Source organism: Citrus sinensis, chromosome 6 (assembly GCF_022201045.2).
Source record: "Citrus sinensis cultivar Valencia sweet orange chromosome 6, DVS_A1.0, whole genome shotgun sequence".
Taxonomy (NCBI): Eukaryota; Viridiplantae; Streptophyta; class Magnoliopsida; order Sapindales; family Rutaceae; genus Citrus; species Citrus sinensis.
In genome coordinates, this window is record NC_068561.1 from 12512134 (window position 1) to 12530697 (window position 18564).

At 34.5% G+C, this 18564-nt stretch overlaps 3 protein-coding genes across 6 annotated transcripts; 1 reads left to right on the forward strand and 2 right to left on the reverse strand.

Moving 5' to 3' along the window:
- Positions 1-3487: 3487 nt before the first annotated feature.
- LOC102626703 (subtilisin-like protease) lies at positions 3488-5743 on the reverse strand. The gene has a single exon (XM_006480538.2). It carries the CDS (start codon positions 5741-5743, stop codon positions 3506-3508), a length of 2238 nt encoding a protein of 745 aa, XP_006480601.1. The 3' UTR covers positions 3488-3505.
- An 894-nt stretch (positions 5744-6637) lies between these two features.
- Positions 6638-8231, forward strand: LOC102630857 (hypothetical protein). Of its 3 annotated transcripts, none has more exons than XM_015531060.3 (4): positions 6638-7038; positions 7174-7349; positions 7488-7686; positions 7833-8231. In XM_015531060.3, exons 1-4 carry the CDS (start codon positions 6957-6959, stop codon positions 8063-8065), a joined length of 690 nt encoding a protein of 229 aa, XP_015386546.1. In that variant the 5' UTR covers positions 6638-6956; the 3' UTR covers positions 8066-8231. The 3 variants fall into 3 exon arrangements, with proteins under 3 accessions (XP_015386546.1, XP_052299443.1, XP_006480526.1); XM_052443483.1 differs by having other exon boundaries at positions 6639-7038; positions 7953-8231; XM_006480463.4 differs by having other exon boundaries at positions 6642-7038; positions 7854-8231.
- A 2982-nt stretch (positions 8232-11213) lies between these two features.
- Positions 11214-12534, reverse strand: LOC102630355 (uncharacterized). Of its 2 annotated transcripts, none has more exons than XM_006480462.4 (4): positions 12166-12534; positions 11989-12067; positions 11800-11892; positions 11214-11707 (listed from the first exon to the last, which is right to left on the reverse strand). In XM_006480462.4, exons 1-3 carry the CDS (start codon positions 12484-12486, stop codon positions 11801-11803), a joined length of 492 nt encoding a protein of 163 aa, XP_006480525.1. In that variant the 5' UTR covers positions 12487-12534; the 3' UTR covers positions 11214-11707; position 11800. The 2 variants fall into 2 exon arrangements, with proteins under 2 accessions (XP_006480525.1, XP_006480524.1); XM_006480461.4 differs by having other exon boundaries at positions 11805-11892; positions 12166-12533.
- Between the last annotated feature and the right edge of the window lie 6030 nt (positions 12535-18564).

The following is an 18564-nucleotide window of genomic DNA, read 5'->3' on the forward strand; positions in this document are numbered from 1 at the left end:
ATCAATAAGCCATGAAAGATGAATTAAAATCCATTAAATAAATAAAGTTTGGAAATTAGTTACTTAAAGGAAGAGAGCCCATAGGTTGTAAATGGGTCCTTAAGAAGAAATTAAAGGCAGATAGAAGTCCAGATAGATATAAGACTAGGCTAGCTAAGGGTTATATCACAATTGCTTGGAATAGACTTTGTTGATACTTATTCACCAATTGCAAAATTCACATTAGTTTGAATACTCATGGCAATTGTTGCAAGAATAGATTTTGAATTACATCAACTATATGTAAAAGCAGCATTTTTAAATGGCAAATTAAAAGAAGATATTTATATGTCTTAACGAGAAAGTTTTGGGTTAAAGGACGTGAAGACAATTTCTATAAGTTGAAGAGGTCTTTACATGGACTTAAACAATCGTCTAAACAATTGATATTTAAAATTCCATCAAGTGATCCTGGTTTTAGGCTATCAAGTGAATCTATTGGATCATTGTGTTTACAGCTAGAATTGATAAGATAAATTATCTATACTACCATTATATGTAGATGATATATTATCGGCTAATAATATATATATATGATATATTATTGGTTGGTAGCTGTATGGATATGATTAATGAGACAAAATCTTATCTAAATACAAAGTTCGAAATGAAAGATATGAGTTAAGCATCCTATGTTCTAGGAGTTAAAATTTCTACAGATTCAAAGATGCTATATCTAGATCAAGAAAATTATCGAGATAAAGTACTCAAGTGATTCAATATGAGAAATTATAAACTAGCTAGTAGACCTGTACGTAAGGCAACAATTATCCATAAGAAATTATGCTTGACAAATAAAATTGAAATAAAAGCAATGGAAAATGTACCTTATGCCCAAGTTATTGGAAGTCTTATGCATGTAATAACCAGTACTAGACCAGATAAATCACATGCGGTGAGAGCTGTTTTTAGGTATAATCAAGTCAAGGGGAAGCACATTGGCGAGCAGTTAAAAGTATTATGAGGTACCTGAAAGGGACTAATGGTATGAAATTATGTTTTGGCTTAAATGATTTATAACTTGTAGGCTATTGTGATGCAAATTTTGCAGGTGCCATAGATGATAGAAAGTCAATAGGTGGTAATGTATTATGTCTAGTGGAACAGTTGTTTCTTGGCTAACTAAAAAAAAGCTTGCATGGCAAAGTCAACAATGGATGCAGAACACATTTCTTATAGCATGGCAGTTAGCATTGTTGTATGGGCTAGAAGGTTCATTGATAATCTACAACTAGAGTTATCTGAAGAACCTATCAATTTGTTTTGCAATAACAAGTCTACCATATTTTTAGTTAAAAATGGAGCAAATAGCTCAATAGGCAAACACATCAATATAAATTATCACTATATGCAGGATATAGTGGAGAGAAGAGAAATAAAAGTTGACCATGTTCCCTCTGGTAAGATGGTAGCTAATCCCATGACCAAGGGATTATCTATGGAAAAGTTCAAAGAGAATGTGACTACTACAAGTTTAAGAATCATCTGGATATGTAGTCATAACATGTAGTATGAGGGTATCATTGAAAAATTCTCAAGGACGCTAGGGAAAGTAATCGATACACTCTATCTAATTCACACATTGGTCAAATGAAAGATAGAAAAAACTATGCGAGGAAACAAGGTTATAATAGGTCATTTTGTCTGTAAAGTTTATTTAGAGGCATGAAAGATGAATTTATGTAACACTAGACGTTTAGTGTAAAGTCATTAAATAAAACTAGGTAAGGACAGGTTATTCATAGTTTAGAATCCTGGTGCCATTTTACTTTTGTAAAATGAAAATACCTTTACTTTTATAGTTTGGTCTTGGTATGATATATAATGATCAATGAGAATGTGCACACGAAAAATTATAATCATCTAAAGAATATAAACTACGTCATTTGATCAAGTGGGAGATGTTAATGTATGTGTGATCAAGTGGTAACATGCAGAAATCATGGTTTATATAATATATCAAATATACATGCCATATAATATGATAAAAGGGGGTGTCTCTTGCAAGAGACATATCCTCACATGTTTCAATTTGAACACATAACTTCCAAACGGTTAGTGGTTGCCTATATAAAAGAATGGCTACATCATAAATATTTAATTTTCCAAGGCACTTTTAAACTTTAAGCGTTTAACTTATAGTGTGTACTTGGGGTTCTGCATGTAACCACTAGTCTCACAGTGGTGTATATCAATCAATAAAATCCATCAATTTTATCTCATGCTAACTAACATATTCAGTATTTTTTGGTTTTTCTTGTTCTAATGGAAGTAATTTGAAATTTTGTTTTTTGTTTGATGATAGAAACACTTCCTTTCTTTTTCTTCATTTTTTTTTCATTAGTCAATATTGAAAATGAAACCTTGATATGACAATACAACCTAAGAAAAAAAAAATAAAAACAAAAATTATAAGTCTATAGGGTCTTGGTGAGTTATCAGATTAAACATTCTCTATCCGGTAGATAAAATCAATTTTATCAGTGTGTCTCGAGTTGCTAAATTTAGAAAGACACCCTGTGATGCCGTATTAGTTTCTTAGTAATTAGTTATATTATTAGAACAAGTGAAATGCAAAGATAAAATAATTACTCACAAGGGGAAATATAAATAAATTATGGTATGATCAGATGCATTCTAAAAATTAAATAAATTATGGCATGATTAGATGCATTCTAAAAGATACTCAAAACATACTTTTACTTGTACACTCTTTAATAAATTTGAAAAAACTAAATTTTACTTTATACACCGTTACAAAAATTAAAGTGCTATTTGAATATTTTAAGAAAAATAATGGTAGTTTTTTGTGTGTCTCGTCGTATACTTTGAAGAAAATGAGAAAAGAAATGTTTGGTTTGAGAGAAAATCTAAGAGAAAATATTTTTCTGATTTCCAGAACTTTCATTCCATAACGAAAATGATTACATCACAAGTATTTATACTCACTAATCAATAACAATCTATAACTATCTAACAATTAAATCCAGCTAATCATTTGTTCAGTACATATTGTGTGTGTTATAACAAACTTTAACTAATGGTGTGTGTTATAACAAACTTTAACTAATTGTGCTGAGCTGGCAGTTTGGACTGTTGCGTTGCTTAATAGCTTATGATGATTTGACTTGAGTTGACTCAAACTCTGTTTTCTCATGCTCTGCATAATGTGCTGCCTTAAACATACTTAAGAGGCTATGACATCTAAATGGCTACGAGTGCGAAGAAAATAAAACTATCATACATCTCTGGTAAAATACCGCAGCAATAGTTGTATAGTTTATTAAAGAATTTCACAACATTTTTTATCATTCGCTCAATCGATTTGTAGGTGAATTACAGTTATTATCCATGAGAAGAAGTTAATTGTGAAACAACATGACTATTAATATTCCACAATTACGACTCATGGAGCCTCCTTGCATCAGTGCTTGCTAAATCCCTGCGTTGTTTTTCATCGTACTCGTCATTCAAAACCGATAGCAATAGGGCTTCTCACAGTGTGCGTAGCGGAAACCCAACTCAGATATCCTTGGACACAAGATGCATTAGAGATTTGATCTCTAATAAATGTCACAGAGTACGTTGCCTTCTGATTCTTTTCTGTGAAAGATATCTTATCAGGTTGTACAATAATCTTTACTCCTTCTGGCACAATGATATGATGAGTGTAGAATGAGTTATCCTGGCCAACGTTTGTGACGGTTCTATTATATGTCTGAGGACTTGACCCCAATTTGACGGAAAATGAAGGATAATTTAGCTCTGCTTCAGCTATACTTGACACTTTTGAGCATTGCACATCATGATCCACAATTCCTTCTATCTGTTGATCTGTGTAATTCTTGCCACATAAATAACGAACGTAATCATCATGGCTGATGTCGTAAACAAGTCCAGGATCATTTGCTTTTGATGGGTTAACATGGCCCGCACCAACAGCAAACAGATCAGCTGGAAGAAGATGGTGATTCATAATTGGCTTGCCTTCAAGGTTTACTATATCAGCAGTAGTCATGATAGCAGATTTTATAGCCGCGGGCGACCAGTCAGGATGGGCGCTTTTAAGCAAAGCTGCAATACCGCTAAGATGCGGGCAAGACATTGATGTCCCCGAAATCATGGTAAATGTGGATTTTGTGTTTGTTATGTTTTCTTCAGAAAATGGCCATGCAGCTAGAATGCTCACACCGGGTCCAATAATGTCTGGCTTTAAGATTCCAGGGCTTGCTTTGTTAGGTCCCCTTGAGGAGAAAACGGCAACTTCAGGAGCAGATTTCTTGCCGATTACAGTTCCTTTAAATACAATTGAAGCAGTTGGTGATGACGTTGAATTTATATAGGCTTTAATTCTCTCCCCCGCAGCATAACTTACATACACTGCTGGAAGTACATGATTATCGGCTACAGTACCATAATCAAATAATTCGTCATTCATTAAAATCATGGCAGCACCACCAGCATCCTTGACATCCTTTCCCTTTCGAATTCTTTGTGTACCTCCGCCTCTCTGGCATAGCACTACTTTGCCTTTGACATCAATACTTTTTAGAGTTTCGGGTAAGCAGAATGCTGCTGAAGAATTCTTCACGCCAGGATAAACAAGAGGCAATTGCTTAGAGGGGAAATCTTTCGGCTGGAAAATGGTTTCACCGTCATAAGTTTCTTGATTTCCTAGCTGTGTCAATGCAACTATGCTTCTGTCAATGGTGCTTGCTCCAACTGTAAGCATCCATGGAGCCTCATTAGCTAATGTACTGGAATTTGGTCCCGAATTACCTGCCGAACAACTCACAAGAATTCCTTTCTGAGTAGCAGTAAATGCTGCTGTTGCCATTGCATCAGCAAAGAATGGCAAGGAAGGAGATCCCAGTGAAATCGAGAGCACGTCAACACCTTCTTCCACAGCAGCGTCAATTGCAGCATTAACTATACTTTCAGGACAGCCAAGGTCTGTTTCACAGACTTTATATATTGCCAAGTGAGCTAAAGGTGCCATGCCTGCTGCGGTGCCGTTGGCCTGACCAAACAGATTGGCACCATTCACAAAATTCCCAGCGGCCGTGCTTGCGGTGTGAGTTCCATGCCCGTCATTATCTATTGGTGGCTCACTTTTGTTAAGGAAATTTCTTGCCCCAATTATTTTGTTATTACAATTCGCCCCTTCAAGTTCACATTTGCCTTTCCACTTTGCAGGCGGTGGAGGCATGCCTTCATCACTAAATGAAGGGTGACCAGGTGTTATTCCCATGTCCAAAACTCCAATAATAACTCCTTTTCCGAGATTTGAATCTTTCCAAAATCCTGAATTCTGATGCAAGCCCAAGAAGTTAGGACTGTGCGTGGTCTGTGGTTCTAATATATTCTCAACACGGGCTGATATAAAACCACTCTTTGTTTCCATGGCCTTTACTTCCTCTGCTGTCAACCTCGCAGCAAAACCTGAAATCACATTCCTGTAGCCGTACACCATCCGTGATCGATGATGAGCATCAATTGATTTTGAGATGTTATCAGGCAAGAATGTCCGATACCAGTTGTCTAAGTCTAATTTAATGGAAAAGTTACCCTCCTGTTTTGGCTTTCGCACGTGAACAATGTAGGTCTGTAAGCCATTTGCATCATTCTCAATTCCATTGCTGGTCACCGCAATTGTTGGGGAGAAACTTAATATATAAACGAGACTAATTAAAATGGCAGCCATGTTTAACACCTTACCACTCTTATTCTCAATGAAACAAGAATTGGAAAGTGTTGATGTTTTGAGATGATGCATGAACCCCAGGCACATATGATATATGTAGTATAAAGAATAGAAAAAGTTGAGTTCACAAACAATATGAACGGCCTGCCTTAACAAAAATCTAGTAACAAAACTGTGAATGGACATAAAATATTGGATTATTTATCTGTTATCAGACCTTTTGAACTAATTATGTATGGGCTAGATGTAGAGAAGATAACGAATTTTCATTGGAACTTTTTAATACCCACTATCTAATGCAGTTGATAACAGTAAACAAACTACATAAAATAACGTCATGTTACACTAAATTTGGAGAACAAAATTCGCTATCAGTTTAATTCACTTTATATGCAAATACAATTAATAAATAGAAAATGATTTTTTTCCTTCTTTTCTTTTCGACATTTTTATCATTTTATTGTTACAATCTCAATCCCATCATATTTTTATCATTTTCTTTGTTTCTCTTGATGTACATAGTCACATTTTTACAATAGCTTATAAGGACTAAGGTTGAATTGGATCTTATCTTTTATTTTTACAATAAAAAAAATCATATGGAGACAATTAATCAAATAAGGGCTTCAAATAATTAATATAAAAGAAAAGCTTTGATATTTTTTTCTAGACAATGATTTTTAATAAAATTTCTCCTATATACTAAAGAATATTAAGTAATTTACTCAAGGTATAATGTCAGAGTTCTAGTTTTACAGCAGCCATGGGCGACGGTTGAAAAGTCCACAATTAGTCATCAACTTTCTTCCCTTCCCGTCCAACGCGATCACGCCACGTGATCCATTTTTAATTCTGACGTGACGTGCCAAGATCTTTCAAAACAATTCGTAATGCGCACCCCGCGTCTGCCAGACGCCACCATCGCCATCAACGCGCAGCGCGAACCGGTCAGCTCCCTCTTCTTTCCTTGCCTCCCCCTCTCATCTCACGCAAAAACGATAAATAAATAAATAAATAAGAAAAAGAAAAGAACCGCCAAAGCCTTCTTGCAAATTTCAGTAAGTTAATGAAACACGGCGAGGGGAGAGGTGTGTAGTAGGCACTGGGCACTCCTGTCCATAACTCGTGATCGATCCGAAGTCAGCTCGTGATCTCTAATCTCATCTTCGTCAATTAAAATTAAATCAGTCAATCATTTAAAAATCAGCGCGCTATGTCGCTTCGGTGTCGTCGGCTGAGCTCGCGCGTTTCTTGTGTATTCCTCGCGCTTTGCATGTTCCTCAACAGCTTGCCAGGTAAAATTTAATTTTTTTTTCTCGAGAAACAAACAGATGATTATAATAAATTTCCGTTTAATTTTGAAAAAAGAATTTGGATTACCTAGCTCGAAAGATTTGTTGAAATTCGATTCGTCAATTATGTTGTGGCAGGATTGGTATTAGCGGCAGTTGTAACATTGGATTCGATAAAAATATATAAAACACACGAGTGGTTAGATAATAAACCGACAGTTTATTTCAAGTGTCAAGGGGAGAACAAGAAGATTCTACCAGATGTCAAGGAGAAAAATACAACCTATGTTTTCAAAGGCGAAGAATCTTGGCAGGTTCATATAGCTCTAAGTATAAGACTTGCTTTGTTGTTTGTGATTATATAAAGCTTGCTGGAAATAGTGAAAACCTGTTGTTAGGATTGGCAATAAGATTCTGAAATTGCATTTTTTTTTTTTTTTGGGTGTATCCAGCCTCTGACGGAATTTCTGGGGACAAAATGCAAGCGATGTGGGTTGTATGAGGAGGACACGTTTAATTCAGATGATGTGTTTGATGAATGGGAGTTTTGTCCTGGTGATTTTGCAGATAATGATGGGAAATATATTCGAAAAACAAAGAAGGAATTCGATGCTACTTTTCTGTGTCCCAAGTGCAAGTCTGGAAGAACTGGTGAGTCTACTGTTATTTGAATTTAGTAAATTCTCTAGTAGATCCTTATATTGGATATACATTTGCATGTGATATTCAATCCATTGTTTTAACTTTAAAACGATGATTTATTTTGTCCAGATCATAATCATTGACGTGTTTTTAAGTGTTTGTAAATTCTAATTCAGAGTCGGACACACATGTTGGAAGGAAGGGAATGCATGTAGCTATAATTGTATTGATCAGCTTACTGGCTTCAATTGTTACTGCAATTGTGTTGGTGGCAGCATACAAGTACTGGCAGAAGAAGAAGAGGCAACAGGATCAGGCTCGTTTTCTAAAGCTATTTGAAGATGGGGATGAGATTGAGGATGAATTAGGCCTTGGTACTGTAATATGATGAATGATTACAACTTGGATACCTCTTGTATAGTGAGTTGCTTTTACACAAATTTTGCTCATGAGATAAAAATAGGAAAGATATATCTTTTATGTGAAATTCTAGACTCCACAATGCATGTTATGACCATGTTTTTCTAAGATCGCAAGAGATGTGCTCTTTTTACTAGCCAACATGTATCATCTATCTAGGGCTTTGACTTGGCAGCATGAGCACTTGGCACGTTCTGGCTTGATGATTTAAAATCACCAGGGTGATACTGCAGGTGAATGTGCAGAGTGTATTCACTGGTGGTGATACTGGTGAATTCAATTTAGGAATAGAAACTACCGAAAATAGATATGAGGTTAAACATTAGAAGCAAAATGAACCTGATAGATGAATTGCAAGATTATAGTAGTAAACTGAATTATAGCATGTTGTACAGAATTATCAAGCTCTATTATAAACTACTGACTACAGAAATTGATATTAAGACTGTGCGCGTCTATAATAGAATTTTGAGAGTTCAACAAAGTTAGAGCTGGAGCTCCTTCTGTTACGGAAGAGAACTTCTATGCTTATAAAGAGCTACCACTTGACCCAGGTGATTAATTTATGTGACAAGGAAAGCAAGTTGTGGAACTTTGCTTTTGGAATAAACATTACAAGTAAAAAGAGGTCCAGCCTCCAGAACAACATTCCTGGACCATTATTATTACTGACATTTGTTAAAAATGCATTCCTGGGTTTATTCTTTAAAACTGCTGGTGTGTTCCTCCAAGAGCTTCCAGAATTTTGCTACCTCTGGTGATCAGTTTATCATGGAACATAGCTTTGTCGCATTTCCCGTAGCAAGCAAGGCCAGTAACTGAAAATGCTTTCGCAAAATTCCATTTCTTCCTGGCTGTAACCATATGTGGGTCTGGGTTCCTGCTCATTGTAGTTGAAAATGTCCTCAGTGAAACCAGAACAGGACTCATAACAGGTATTATAATCAAAAGCTGGCTGGATTTCATTATTCTCATGGTAACTGAAGTCAGTGTCGTAGTGTTCCTCATTTTGGCGGGCGTGTTCTGATGGGACCAAACTACCGCCATATTCAGCGCCAATACCATTGCTGCCGTGGTTATAAGAGAATAATCTTTTTCTTCGGCAGCCACCAAAGCCAGAGTTGTAATTGCCATTATTTGACAGCTGATTTCCCTCGTAGGCTGCTTCTTGCAGAGAAGAAAGAGGGTGGTCGGAAGCAGGGAACGGATAACATATTGCATCTAACGATGATGTTGGTATATCATAAGTGTTTGCAGCTTGATAACTATCACCAAACAGATTGGGATAGTCCTCTGTGATTCTTGTGCCTCGAATTTCAGGACCAGAGGAGAACCTAATTGGAAGATTAAAGTCACCCTCCATAAATCTTCTTCAGTCAGAGCTTGAGCCTTGAATGTTGATAGTTTTTGCCGTGGCACGTTGGAGGTTTCACAACTAAGCACCATCCAATTTATTGATGAGATATTTTGATTCAAAACCGGTGAATTCTCCCAAATATGACATAACATCGGCCCTGAGACCCTCCTTGAATCGATTCTCTTTCTTTTGCTTTATCTTCTGGGAGAAAAGCAGCAGAAAGCTGAACGTCTTTGGAGAGTCGGCAGCCAGAGAATCTGATGCAATTATTTTTCAGTCACTACAATAAAGTTTTTTCATAAAGTGTCTCGCTTTAACACTCACTCTTTTCTGTTGAATGTTCCCGGAACCTTCGTCTTCCATGCTTCAATTACATAGTTGTTCAGGGTTTTAATTTACAAGAAATTAGGCATCCTATTGGAGGACATTAACTATACAAGTTGCTTTTTTAGGCATGCGAGTAGCCTTCAATTTAAGGAAATGTTGAGGATCTTGATAATTGTACTTTCTGATCATCAATTAACCATCCGCACAATTCAGAGGAAGGAATAATGCCATTTCCGTTTGTGAAATTTAGTACCAGCAATCAAGCATTCACCTCAAGACAAGCAGAAACATTTGCACGAATCCTTTGAATTTTCTAAAGAAAAGACGTAAAGTTCATACGAAATTTTCATCTGGATTCTGATGAGAAAAACCCGTATAAATCGCAAGCATAAGAAAGGAAGTGCATTCTCAAAGCATAATGAATGAAGCACATTCTTGGATTGATACAGAATTTTAAGCACATAATTTCAGAACCCTGATCTTTTCTGCGTAGGATCTACATCTCAAACCCTAAAATAAGGATGGGCTTAAAAATTTGAAAGAGACTTCTTGCACCAAGCATGATTGAGCAATCAGGAATCCATTAACAGAAAAGAACTCAACAAAGAAAACCAAGAATCCACAGAGCTTTTAAGGGCTGCGAGTTTCCTCATGCTCCTTAGGAAGATTTGCTTTGTGGATGAATCGCATGTACTCCTCAAGAGTCCCTCTTGCACGACGCCTTTTAGACACATGAGATGAAATTTTCTCCATTCTTGGTTTTGCAAGATTTTGATCATCACCTGATGAGGATGATGGATTTGGCACCAGTGGCCTATCAACACCATGAATGACAAAAGACCTATCAACGTAAAGATTGGGCAGGACAACTAGAATATCATTGAAAGAAACCCTTTCACCATCAGTGCCAACATAGAGGCTGGTGTTGTGAAGAGTGGTGAGGGTGGTATTGGAAGGAATGCTGAGCAAAGACTGATGAGGGAAGGCTCCGTCCTTTGAGACATGGCCACGCACAGTGGCGGCATCTAGTATGGGATTAACAAGAGTGATGTCTGGTGGAGCATGGTAAGTGAGGGTGAAGCCACTGGGAGAGTAGCGACCATGGCCTCTGAGCAAAGGGATTCAATGGTGGGAAAGATTGTTAAAGAGTAGGATGGCAGTGGCCAAGGTTTGAGAGAGTGAATTTCCATTGAAGAGAGAGAGAGAGAGGGAGAAGATTTCAAAGGGAGAGAACTAGATCCAAGAATGAGTGGTAAAAGAATGAATCTTGCAGTGTCTTATTTGATCTTGAATAACGGTTTTAACAGAATTTGAGGTACAAGCATTGGGTTACACTTACACATGCTTCTCATGCTAGCTAAAATCACTCTCTATAGGCTTTGACCGGATAACTCATCACTTGAGTAAAGTTTTACAAGTTGACACCTATACAGAAGTAAAAATCAATATAATTAGGTAAAGGCAATGGAACTATATCAAATAGATCTCATTTGGTACAAAAGTCATCAGCTAAGCATGAATTATCCAGATTGTATTCCCATTCTGTCAATACAAAATCATTTGATATTGTAGAATTAGTCGATTCTTGTAGAATCTGGATTTCTTTGATGCCCCACAAGAGACCTGTTAGATGCTAACATGTTGAGCTGAGCTGATGGGTGAAGCAAGCATCAATAGTATTGAAGCGGGACTGCAATCGTCTGCTAAGCATGAACAATCAGCCTGTAGCATATTTTCCTTAAGCAAAAGCAAAACCCCTTTTTCAAGTAAATCTTGTATTTCACCATTAAAATCCCCAAACAGCTTTCAGCATTCGAATTAGACAAAATTCAGCAAGAAGAATCAGAGCTACATATTGCGCAATTGAAAGTATCTAATTCCTTGGAACGTGAACCGTATATTGCCTTGATGGTATCACTGCAGCAACTGCAAAGCAAGCAAGACAAGCCTAAGCCAGACTAGAACATAAAGAAAGTCATTCAAATAAAACTTCAGTAAAATCACAGAAGAAAATTCACTTCACTTGCAAGCTTCCTTGTTAAACTTCTTCTTGTTAATTCCATACAGTGACTGAAACACAGCTGGTTCCACTCGGCAAAAATATGGACGTTCTAAAATGAAAATAAAATCCACAAATTGTCAAAAATTGAAGATAAAAGCTTGTGAATATCAATCGATAAAATCAATCACAAAATGAAAATGCTAACCAGGGTAAATGGAGCACTTGCGTGTGCTTTTCTCATAGTTTATGCACCACCCATCTGGACCTATTAAGCTTCTGTAAAGCTGAATTTTCATAAAATTAAAATCAAAGCAATAAAATAAAGATTCTACATTAAACATTTAATGGGGTCTTCAAAAATGGGGAAAAGAGAATAATAAACCTCAACATCAGAAGGGTCATCAAAAATTTCCTCAGGGGTGGCAAAATCAGGACCCTTGTCAAGCTTGCAGCAAGCACCACAACCTTGGACGCACCGCCATAAAGGCTCCATTTTCTCGATACCAAACCCGACGCTACTGCTGGTGCTGGTGCTGTTCTTGTTGTTTTGTTTTGTGTTGGGCTTCTTCAGCTTCTTAGCTCTACGCTGTGGCCGTTGTTGAGCCGCTAAGACAACGGTGTTGCAAGAAAGCAGAGCTATGGCGTTGGCCATTATTTCTCCTGCTCGAAAACAGAGGATTGGGGTGGCAAACAAAATTAGCATTTATATAATTTATACTTTGGAAAATTATCTAATTTTTACTCCGGAATATGACTTAAAAATTCCCAATTAGCAAAGCTCTTCCTTCTTATTTTCTTCTCAATTTTTCCATATTTTAATTTTTTTATTTTAAAATTTAACTGGGTCCCAATTCTCTAAAGTCTCAATTTCACATTCTTGCATGGATGGAAAATTATGGTGCAACGGTGGTACCGTGCCACCATTGCGTTCAGCTGTTGGATTCTCATGGATCCGTCTATCCAAATGAATCCAATAACTAGATGCAATGGTGGTACCGTACCACCGTAGCCGGAACCCTTGAATGGTTCATAACTACAAATGTGCTACCATGTTCTATAATTTGAATTTCGTTAGCTAATGAAAAAAATAACAAAATTTAATAAAATTTAATCATTTTATTGTCTTATCTTTAGAATACCATATTATTATAAAGTAAAAAACAAAATTACCCAGATCGTGATTGACATAATATTCCAATATTATCTAAATTAATTAAGTCACTAACATAGTAACATTGATGTTTAATATTAAGAAACAGTTGTGTTATATAGGTTGTAAATTAAATAATTTAAATATAAACTCTTTTTAAGATAATCTTTTATAATATAAGAATAAAATAGTCAAATTAACCTTATGCTAAGATAGCAATCGAAAGATAGTGAAGTGAATCTGCGTTACAAAAGATTTTTAAGAAGAATTAATTAGTTTTTAAAATTACAGGTTTATATGAATTTTAACCAAACAATTAGGGATGTTTACGGATTGAATTTTGCGGATTGAACATCAATCTATATCCGATCCATGATTTTATGGATTATAAAATTTTAATTCAATTCAATCCACAGATTGGTTATATTAAATTCAAATTCAATCCATACGTTTACAGATCGGATGCAGATTTAACCAAATCCATATCCAATCCACTATTTTGCGGATTGATTTGTGGGTTAAAAATTTTTAATTCTTTTCTACCCACAAAGTAACTAAATAAAAAAATTAATATAAAAATAATTTTACTACCAATCAGATTTAAAATTAAATAAGATTCAAATAAATTAATTGTTTAAATAAAGCTAAAAAATACATTCAAAGTTTCAAAATATAACACACCAAAAAAAAAAATCTCAATTGTTTAGATCAGTACATGAAAATTAACTACTTAGGAAACCATATTTGTTTATTTAATTATTTTTTATTTCATAATATTATCGGATAAGATATAATCTAGTATTAATATAACTATATTTTAACTTATTTATTTATTAGTAAGTACTAATATTATATTTACAAGTTTATTTTTTTGTGGATTCGTGGATTTTTGTGAATTTACAGAAGTAAATTCATATCCAATTTATCAACTGCAGATTTTTAAATTTTCAATTCAATCCAATCCACGGATTGATTTTTTACGGATCAGACGAATTGAACAGATCGGATTGGATTATGAACAACCCTACAAGCAACAAATACTTTAATGAAATTACTCTGTTATTATTTATCACCCATGTTGTAATTGATGAAAAATTAGGATTATATGGAATGGACCGTGTGTAGGAGGCCTAAATCTACAAAGAATTGGGCCTACATAAAGGAAATCAGGGCGACTTATGGACACACTTGTTGAGCCCAAGCCCCCAAAGTACTAGCTTCGAGAAATGCTCACATTGTTTGCTTTTAAGTGATGAAATTCCTATAATATTTTAATAACACAGTGATTTTTTTTCTTTTGAATTTTCGGCTAATTATTTCAAATCTACAACAATAACGGTCAATTTTTTTTAATATAGAATAACAAAAAAAAATTCACAAGATTATCAAATCCACGAATTACCAATAGTACATATTCACTATTATTCTGAATAGCCCAGCACTAATCAACTAATTAAAACTCAATTTTTTATATCACAACTTTATAACGTAAAAATATGAATATTGATGTAGGCATGCCACACCCCCTTCATTATAGTCACTATTTTCTTCAATGAGTTCCACAACTAAAGCCACTACAATTCCATATGGTTCACGTATAATGTACATATGTTGAAAGAGTAAAAGAGGTCCATGGGCTCTTAACCCATTGGCAACGGTCCAAACACTCAACTTCAAGTTGATATTCCTCAGCTTTAGGAGTTGGGATTCCTCAGTATTAAGTGAGGAAAAAATATTCGGACTATATCCTATAACTATACCAAAGGATAAAAAGTCTTGATAGGTTTTTGATTGTGCATATCAGTAGGCTTCTGATTGTAATATATATATATATAGTAATACATGTAGCTTTGCTTCTACCCACTCCTGAAGTTATTATCAGAACAACATCTTCTATCGGAGTAAAAATTTTTAAAAGCCACTCTACAAGTTTAATGTTAATCTTCATCTTTACTCCGAAATATTTTGACTATAAAATTAGTAGGAATTTTTAAAACTCTCAACATCTTAAAAGTAAAAATATCAAATAAATGATAAGCAGAAAAATTAGATGAGAATAAAACCAATAATATAATACAAGATTTTATATGGAAAACTCATATACTAGAGAAAAACTATCATCATCAAAGATGAAAAGAAAGAAAATCGACTATGTGAAAAATTGTTAAAAGTCACACACTTGTATTTTTCCTTGCTCTAAAAGTATCCAATTTTCTTATTATAGTGATTATTTATTCATTTTCTTATACAAGTTGTATTCCTTCTTGAATAAATTAACTAAGCCCTATAAAGAAATTACTTATTCCTTATATAGGAATCATCCTAAAACAATTTAATTAAAAGTTATGACAAAAATCTTTATTTAAAAAAGGAGATATATTTCCTAAAATAAGTTGAGTTAATTATCTAATTTATGTAATTTTTTTTCATATTTTCTTGGCCTAAAAAATGAAAAATGCAAGTAGAATAGGCAATACAACATTTGAAGGTTTTCCTTATGTAAATAAAATTAGCATATATTCCATGATGTGATGAAAATAGAATAATGAAATTATCTTATTATGGAATAAAAGTTTAAAAGAAAATCCAATATACAAATAGCTTATATTTATACTAAAATTTTAACTTAACTTATAAGGATAATATCGCCGTATCTCGCAAAAAAAAAAAATTATTTTGATGGATGTTTATGGCATGTAAAATAGATTAAATTAATTAGAGACAATATAGATTTTTCTATTGTAAAATAACTTAAATTGTCAGTATAAGTGAGTTATGCGCAATATTTTTAAATTTGAAGAGGGTAAGTGTCATAGCCATTTGAATTTGAATTTAAGTGCTTCTAACTTATATTTGAGACGAGAGTTTATAATTTTCCTTATTAGTGATACATGATACTTCTAATTTTTTTTCCTCAATTTTATGAAAAAAATTGCACAAGAAAACAAAAAAAAAAAAAAAAAAAAACAAAAAAAGAACTGTTAAAACACATTTACATAATTGCATGAGGCAATAATGGCTATTGCCAAAGATGGCCAACGGGCCGAACATCACGTGGCACGGCACGTGTCCATACAACTCAACATGACACGAATATGTTTTGATAGAGCACACGGCACGGCACGACATCCACGTGGGTTGGGTCGAGCTTAGAATTTTAAGCATATGAGCCTTAAAAGTAAGACATGATTAGAGATGGGTTAAACCACGGCACCGGAAAGACACGTAATAAGCACGCTTCATTAGTGTGTTAGCACGCGGCCTATGGACTATCAATAATGTGAGCCAAAGTATATCAAAGTATATCAAAGTAAACTTTTTTAATGGAAAATAAATATAAAATGTTATGATTTTACAAATATCTTGAAATTAAATTTTTAATATAATTTATAAGGATAGGCTTTTAAAAATTAATTTAAGTCTTAGTTAAATAAAATATTCTAATTGTTCTATGGAATTAAATTTATGTATTGTTTTATTATAATTGGTTATTGTGAAATTAAATATATAGTTGTGAAATTGTGGTAAATTGATAATGAAATGTTAATTTTTCCCTTAATAAGACTTATTGTTGTTGTTGTTATAAGATTATTATTATTATTATTAGTAGTAGTGCATGAGCTGATGGGTTTGAAAAAGTACATTAGGGACGTGGGTTTAAATAAAGTACGTCATGAGGGCTTGAAAAAGCACACTAGGCATGTGGACTTGAAACAAAAAAAAAAGTTGGTGGGTTTTTTTTTTGGGCACGACCTGAGCAAGTGAGCAGGGCATTTGTGGGCTTGTGCCGTGGGTAGTACTAGACCTAAAAAAAAAAAAAAAATTGGGCACGACACAACACGACCTGTTCACTTAGTGGGCCGTGCCGTGCTGGCCCATGAGCTCTAACGGGCCTCAATTTGCAGGCCATGCTGGCACGACACGATCCGTTGGCCATCTTTAGCTATCGCTGCGTTTGAGTAGGGACAACCATGAATCAGCCACCATAACTAGTGGAATGGGGAGTGACATTCGTAATTATGTGGGCACTAGTGGAGTGATCCATATAGCACATAATTGGATTTGGAAGATTGGAAAATTTTTGAGTTAAAAAGAAGGTATAAAAATTTTCGAGCTTAAAACTCGAAACCAGTACCTAAAAAAATGAGTAGTGAACTGTTGTAAAAATTGATTGATGCGACATAATTATTTTATTTAAAATAAGTCATGTGGAATATGGATTATTTTAATTTAATTAATACAGTTATGCTACGTACCTCAGTTCGTAAAAAGTATTTGTATAAGAATTTATAGTTTTACCTCTATTAAAAAAAATTAGATTAAATTCAACCCATTACACCAAAAAAAATTGTATTTTTATAACTATTTTAATAAAATTCAACTTTCTCAATTTCAGGGCGACCGCACCAAAAACTTGAATTCCCTTCGAATTTTTCTTTTTGATGAATGACACCTGTTGTACTGTCATCGTACCCTATTATTATACCATTATCACGTCTAAGATTTTTACAAGTACACACAATCAAAGTTGTGAACACGTCTCTGATATTTCTAAAGGCATTTTTGGTATTGCCTTCTTGATCACAACGACAAAAACGTTACGCAATATATGAGCATATCTACGATTACTTGCTTCTACGATTCGAAATCACATACTTGTAACTTGTAAGGTCGGAAGAAGTACTGGCATACCTGAACTAATAGGTGTCCATTGGTAAGAAATTTCTTGCAATTGGCTACTATCGAAGAAACCAAGCCCTTCGCCAAGTTTTAAGAAGACTACTTATTAATAAGAAACTTCCTGCAATTGGCTAGAATAATCATTGCCAATTAATCTTTACTTTCAATACCAGCCAATTTGGAGGAAGTTTCATTTCAATTACACACACACATGTAATGTAAATTTATGTATTAAAAAATCAACAAAGATTAGATAGAACAAATCAAAATTAAAAGTTGTGTGATTAAATTTTATGTTATCTTATTTTATAATTTTAATTAGCAACTACGAATCCATTGTTTTGAGCTTTTTTTTCCCCCCAGAATTCTTATTATTCAAAACACAGAAAACAAAGTTTGAACTTTGATACAAAACAAAAGTTATTTCAAGCTAGGGTTGAAAAAACTAGCTACAAAAAGGGGGGGGGGGGGGGAATCACTAATCATATGCCACCAGAACCTGAACTTCAAGAGTTCATCTTCTTAAATTAACAATAGTAAATAAATTCGCTTAATATTAATAAAATTTTGTAACTTTTGTTATCCAACATTGAACCGACCAATGCCACAGTAGGATTACAACTTTCAAACAAATCAATGAATTGCGATAATAATTAAGGCTAATTGATATGGATAGAGAATAGATGTTGAATAAGTGAACTCGAACTGGTTGGACGACTTTCCATGTTGCGTTTTGATTGTCGGCCGATATGTCGTATGGAGGAGGATGACATTGCGTCTGCGGCCTCGTGAGCGACAGATGAAACGAAAAAGCCGTCGTTTACGATTACTTAAGAAGTTAAGTTAGTTAGAAATGGCGGGTAAAAAAATATGGGCAACTTTGTTTAGCTTCTAAACAGCCTTTATAAGGCTGGTTAATGAGCATCCTTTAGAGAGATGATTGTAGAGAGA

Bases quoted from the DNA above. Each gene is read 5' to 3' on its own strand.
- LOC102626703 (XM_006480538.2), bottom strand. From the start codon at position 5,743: ATGGCTGCCATTTTAATTAGTCTCGTTTATATATTAAGTTTCTCCCCA.
- LOC102630857 (XM_015531060.3), top strand. From the start codon at position 6,957: ATGTCGCTTCGGTGTCGTCGGCTGAGCTCGCGCGTTTCTTGTGTATTC. The intron at 7,350-7,487 runs GTTCATATAGCT...GGGTGTATCCAG, and splicing joins AAGGCGAAGAATCTTGGCAG to CCTCTGACGGAATTTCTGGG. The intron at 7,687-7,832 runs GTGAGTCTACTG...CGTGTTTTTAAG, and splicing joins GTGCAAGTCTGGAAGAACTG to TGTTTGTAAATTCTAATTCA.
- LOC102630355 (XM_006480461.4), bottom strand. From the start codon at position 12,486: ATGCTAATTTTGTTTGCCACCCCAATCCTCTGTTTTCGAGCAGGAGAA. The intron at 11,893-11,988 runs GTTAGCATTTTC...TTTTCATTTTAG, and splicing joins CAAGTGCTCCATTTACCCTG to AACGTCCATATTTTTGCCGA. The intron at 11,708-11,804 runs GTGAAGTGAATT...CTTGCTTTGCAG, and splicing joins TTTAACAAGGAAGCTTGCAA to TTGCTGCAGTGATACCATCA.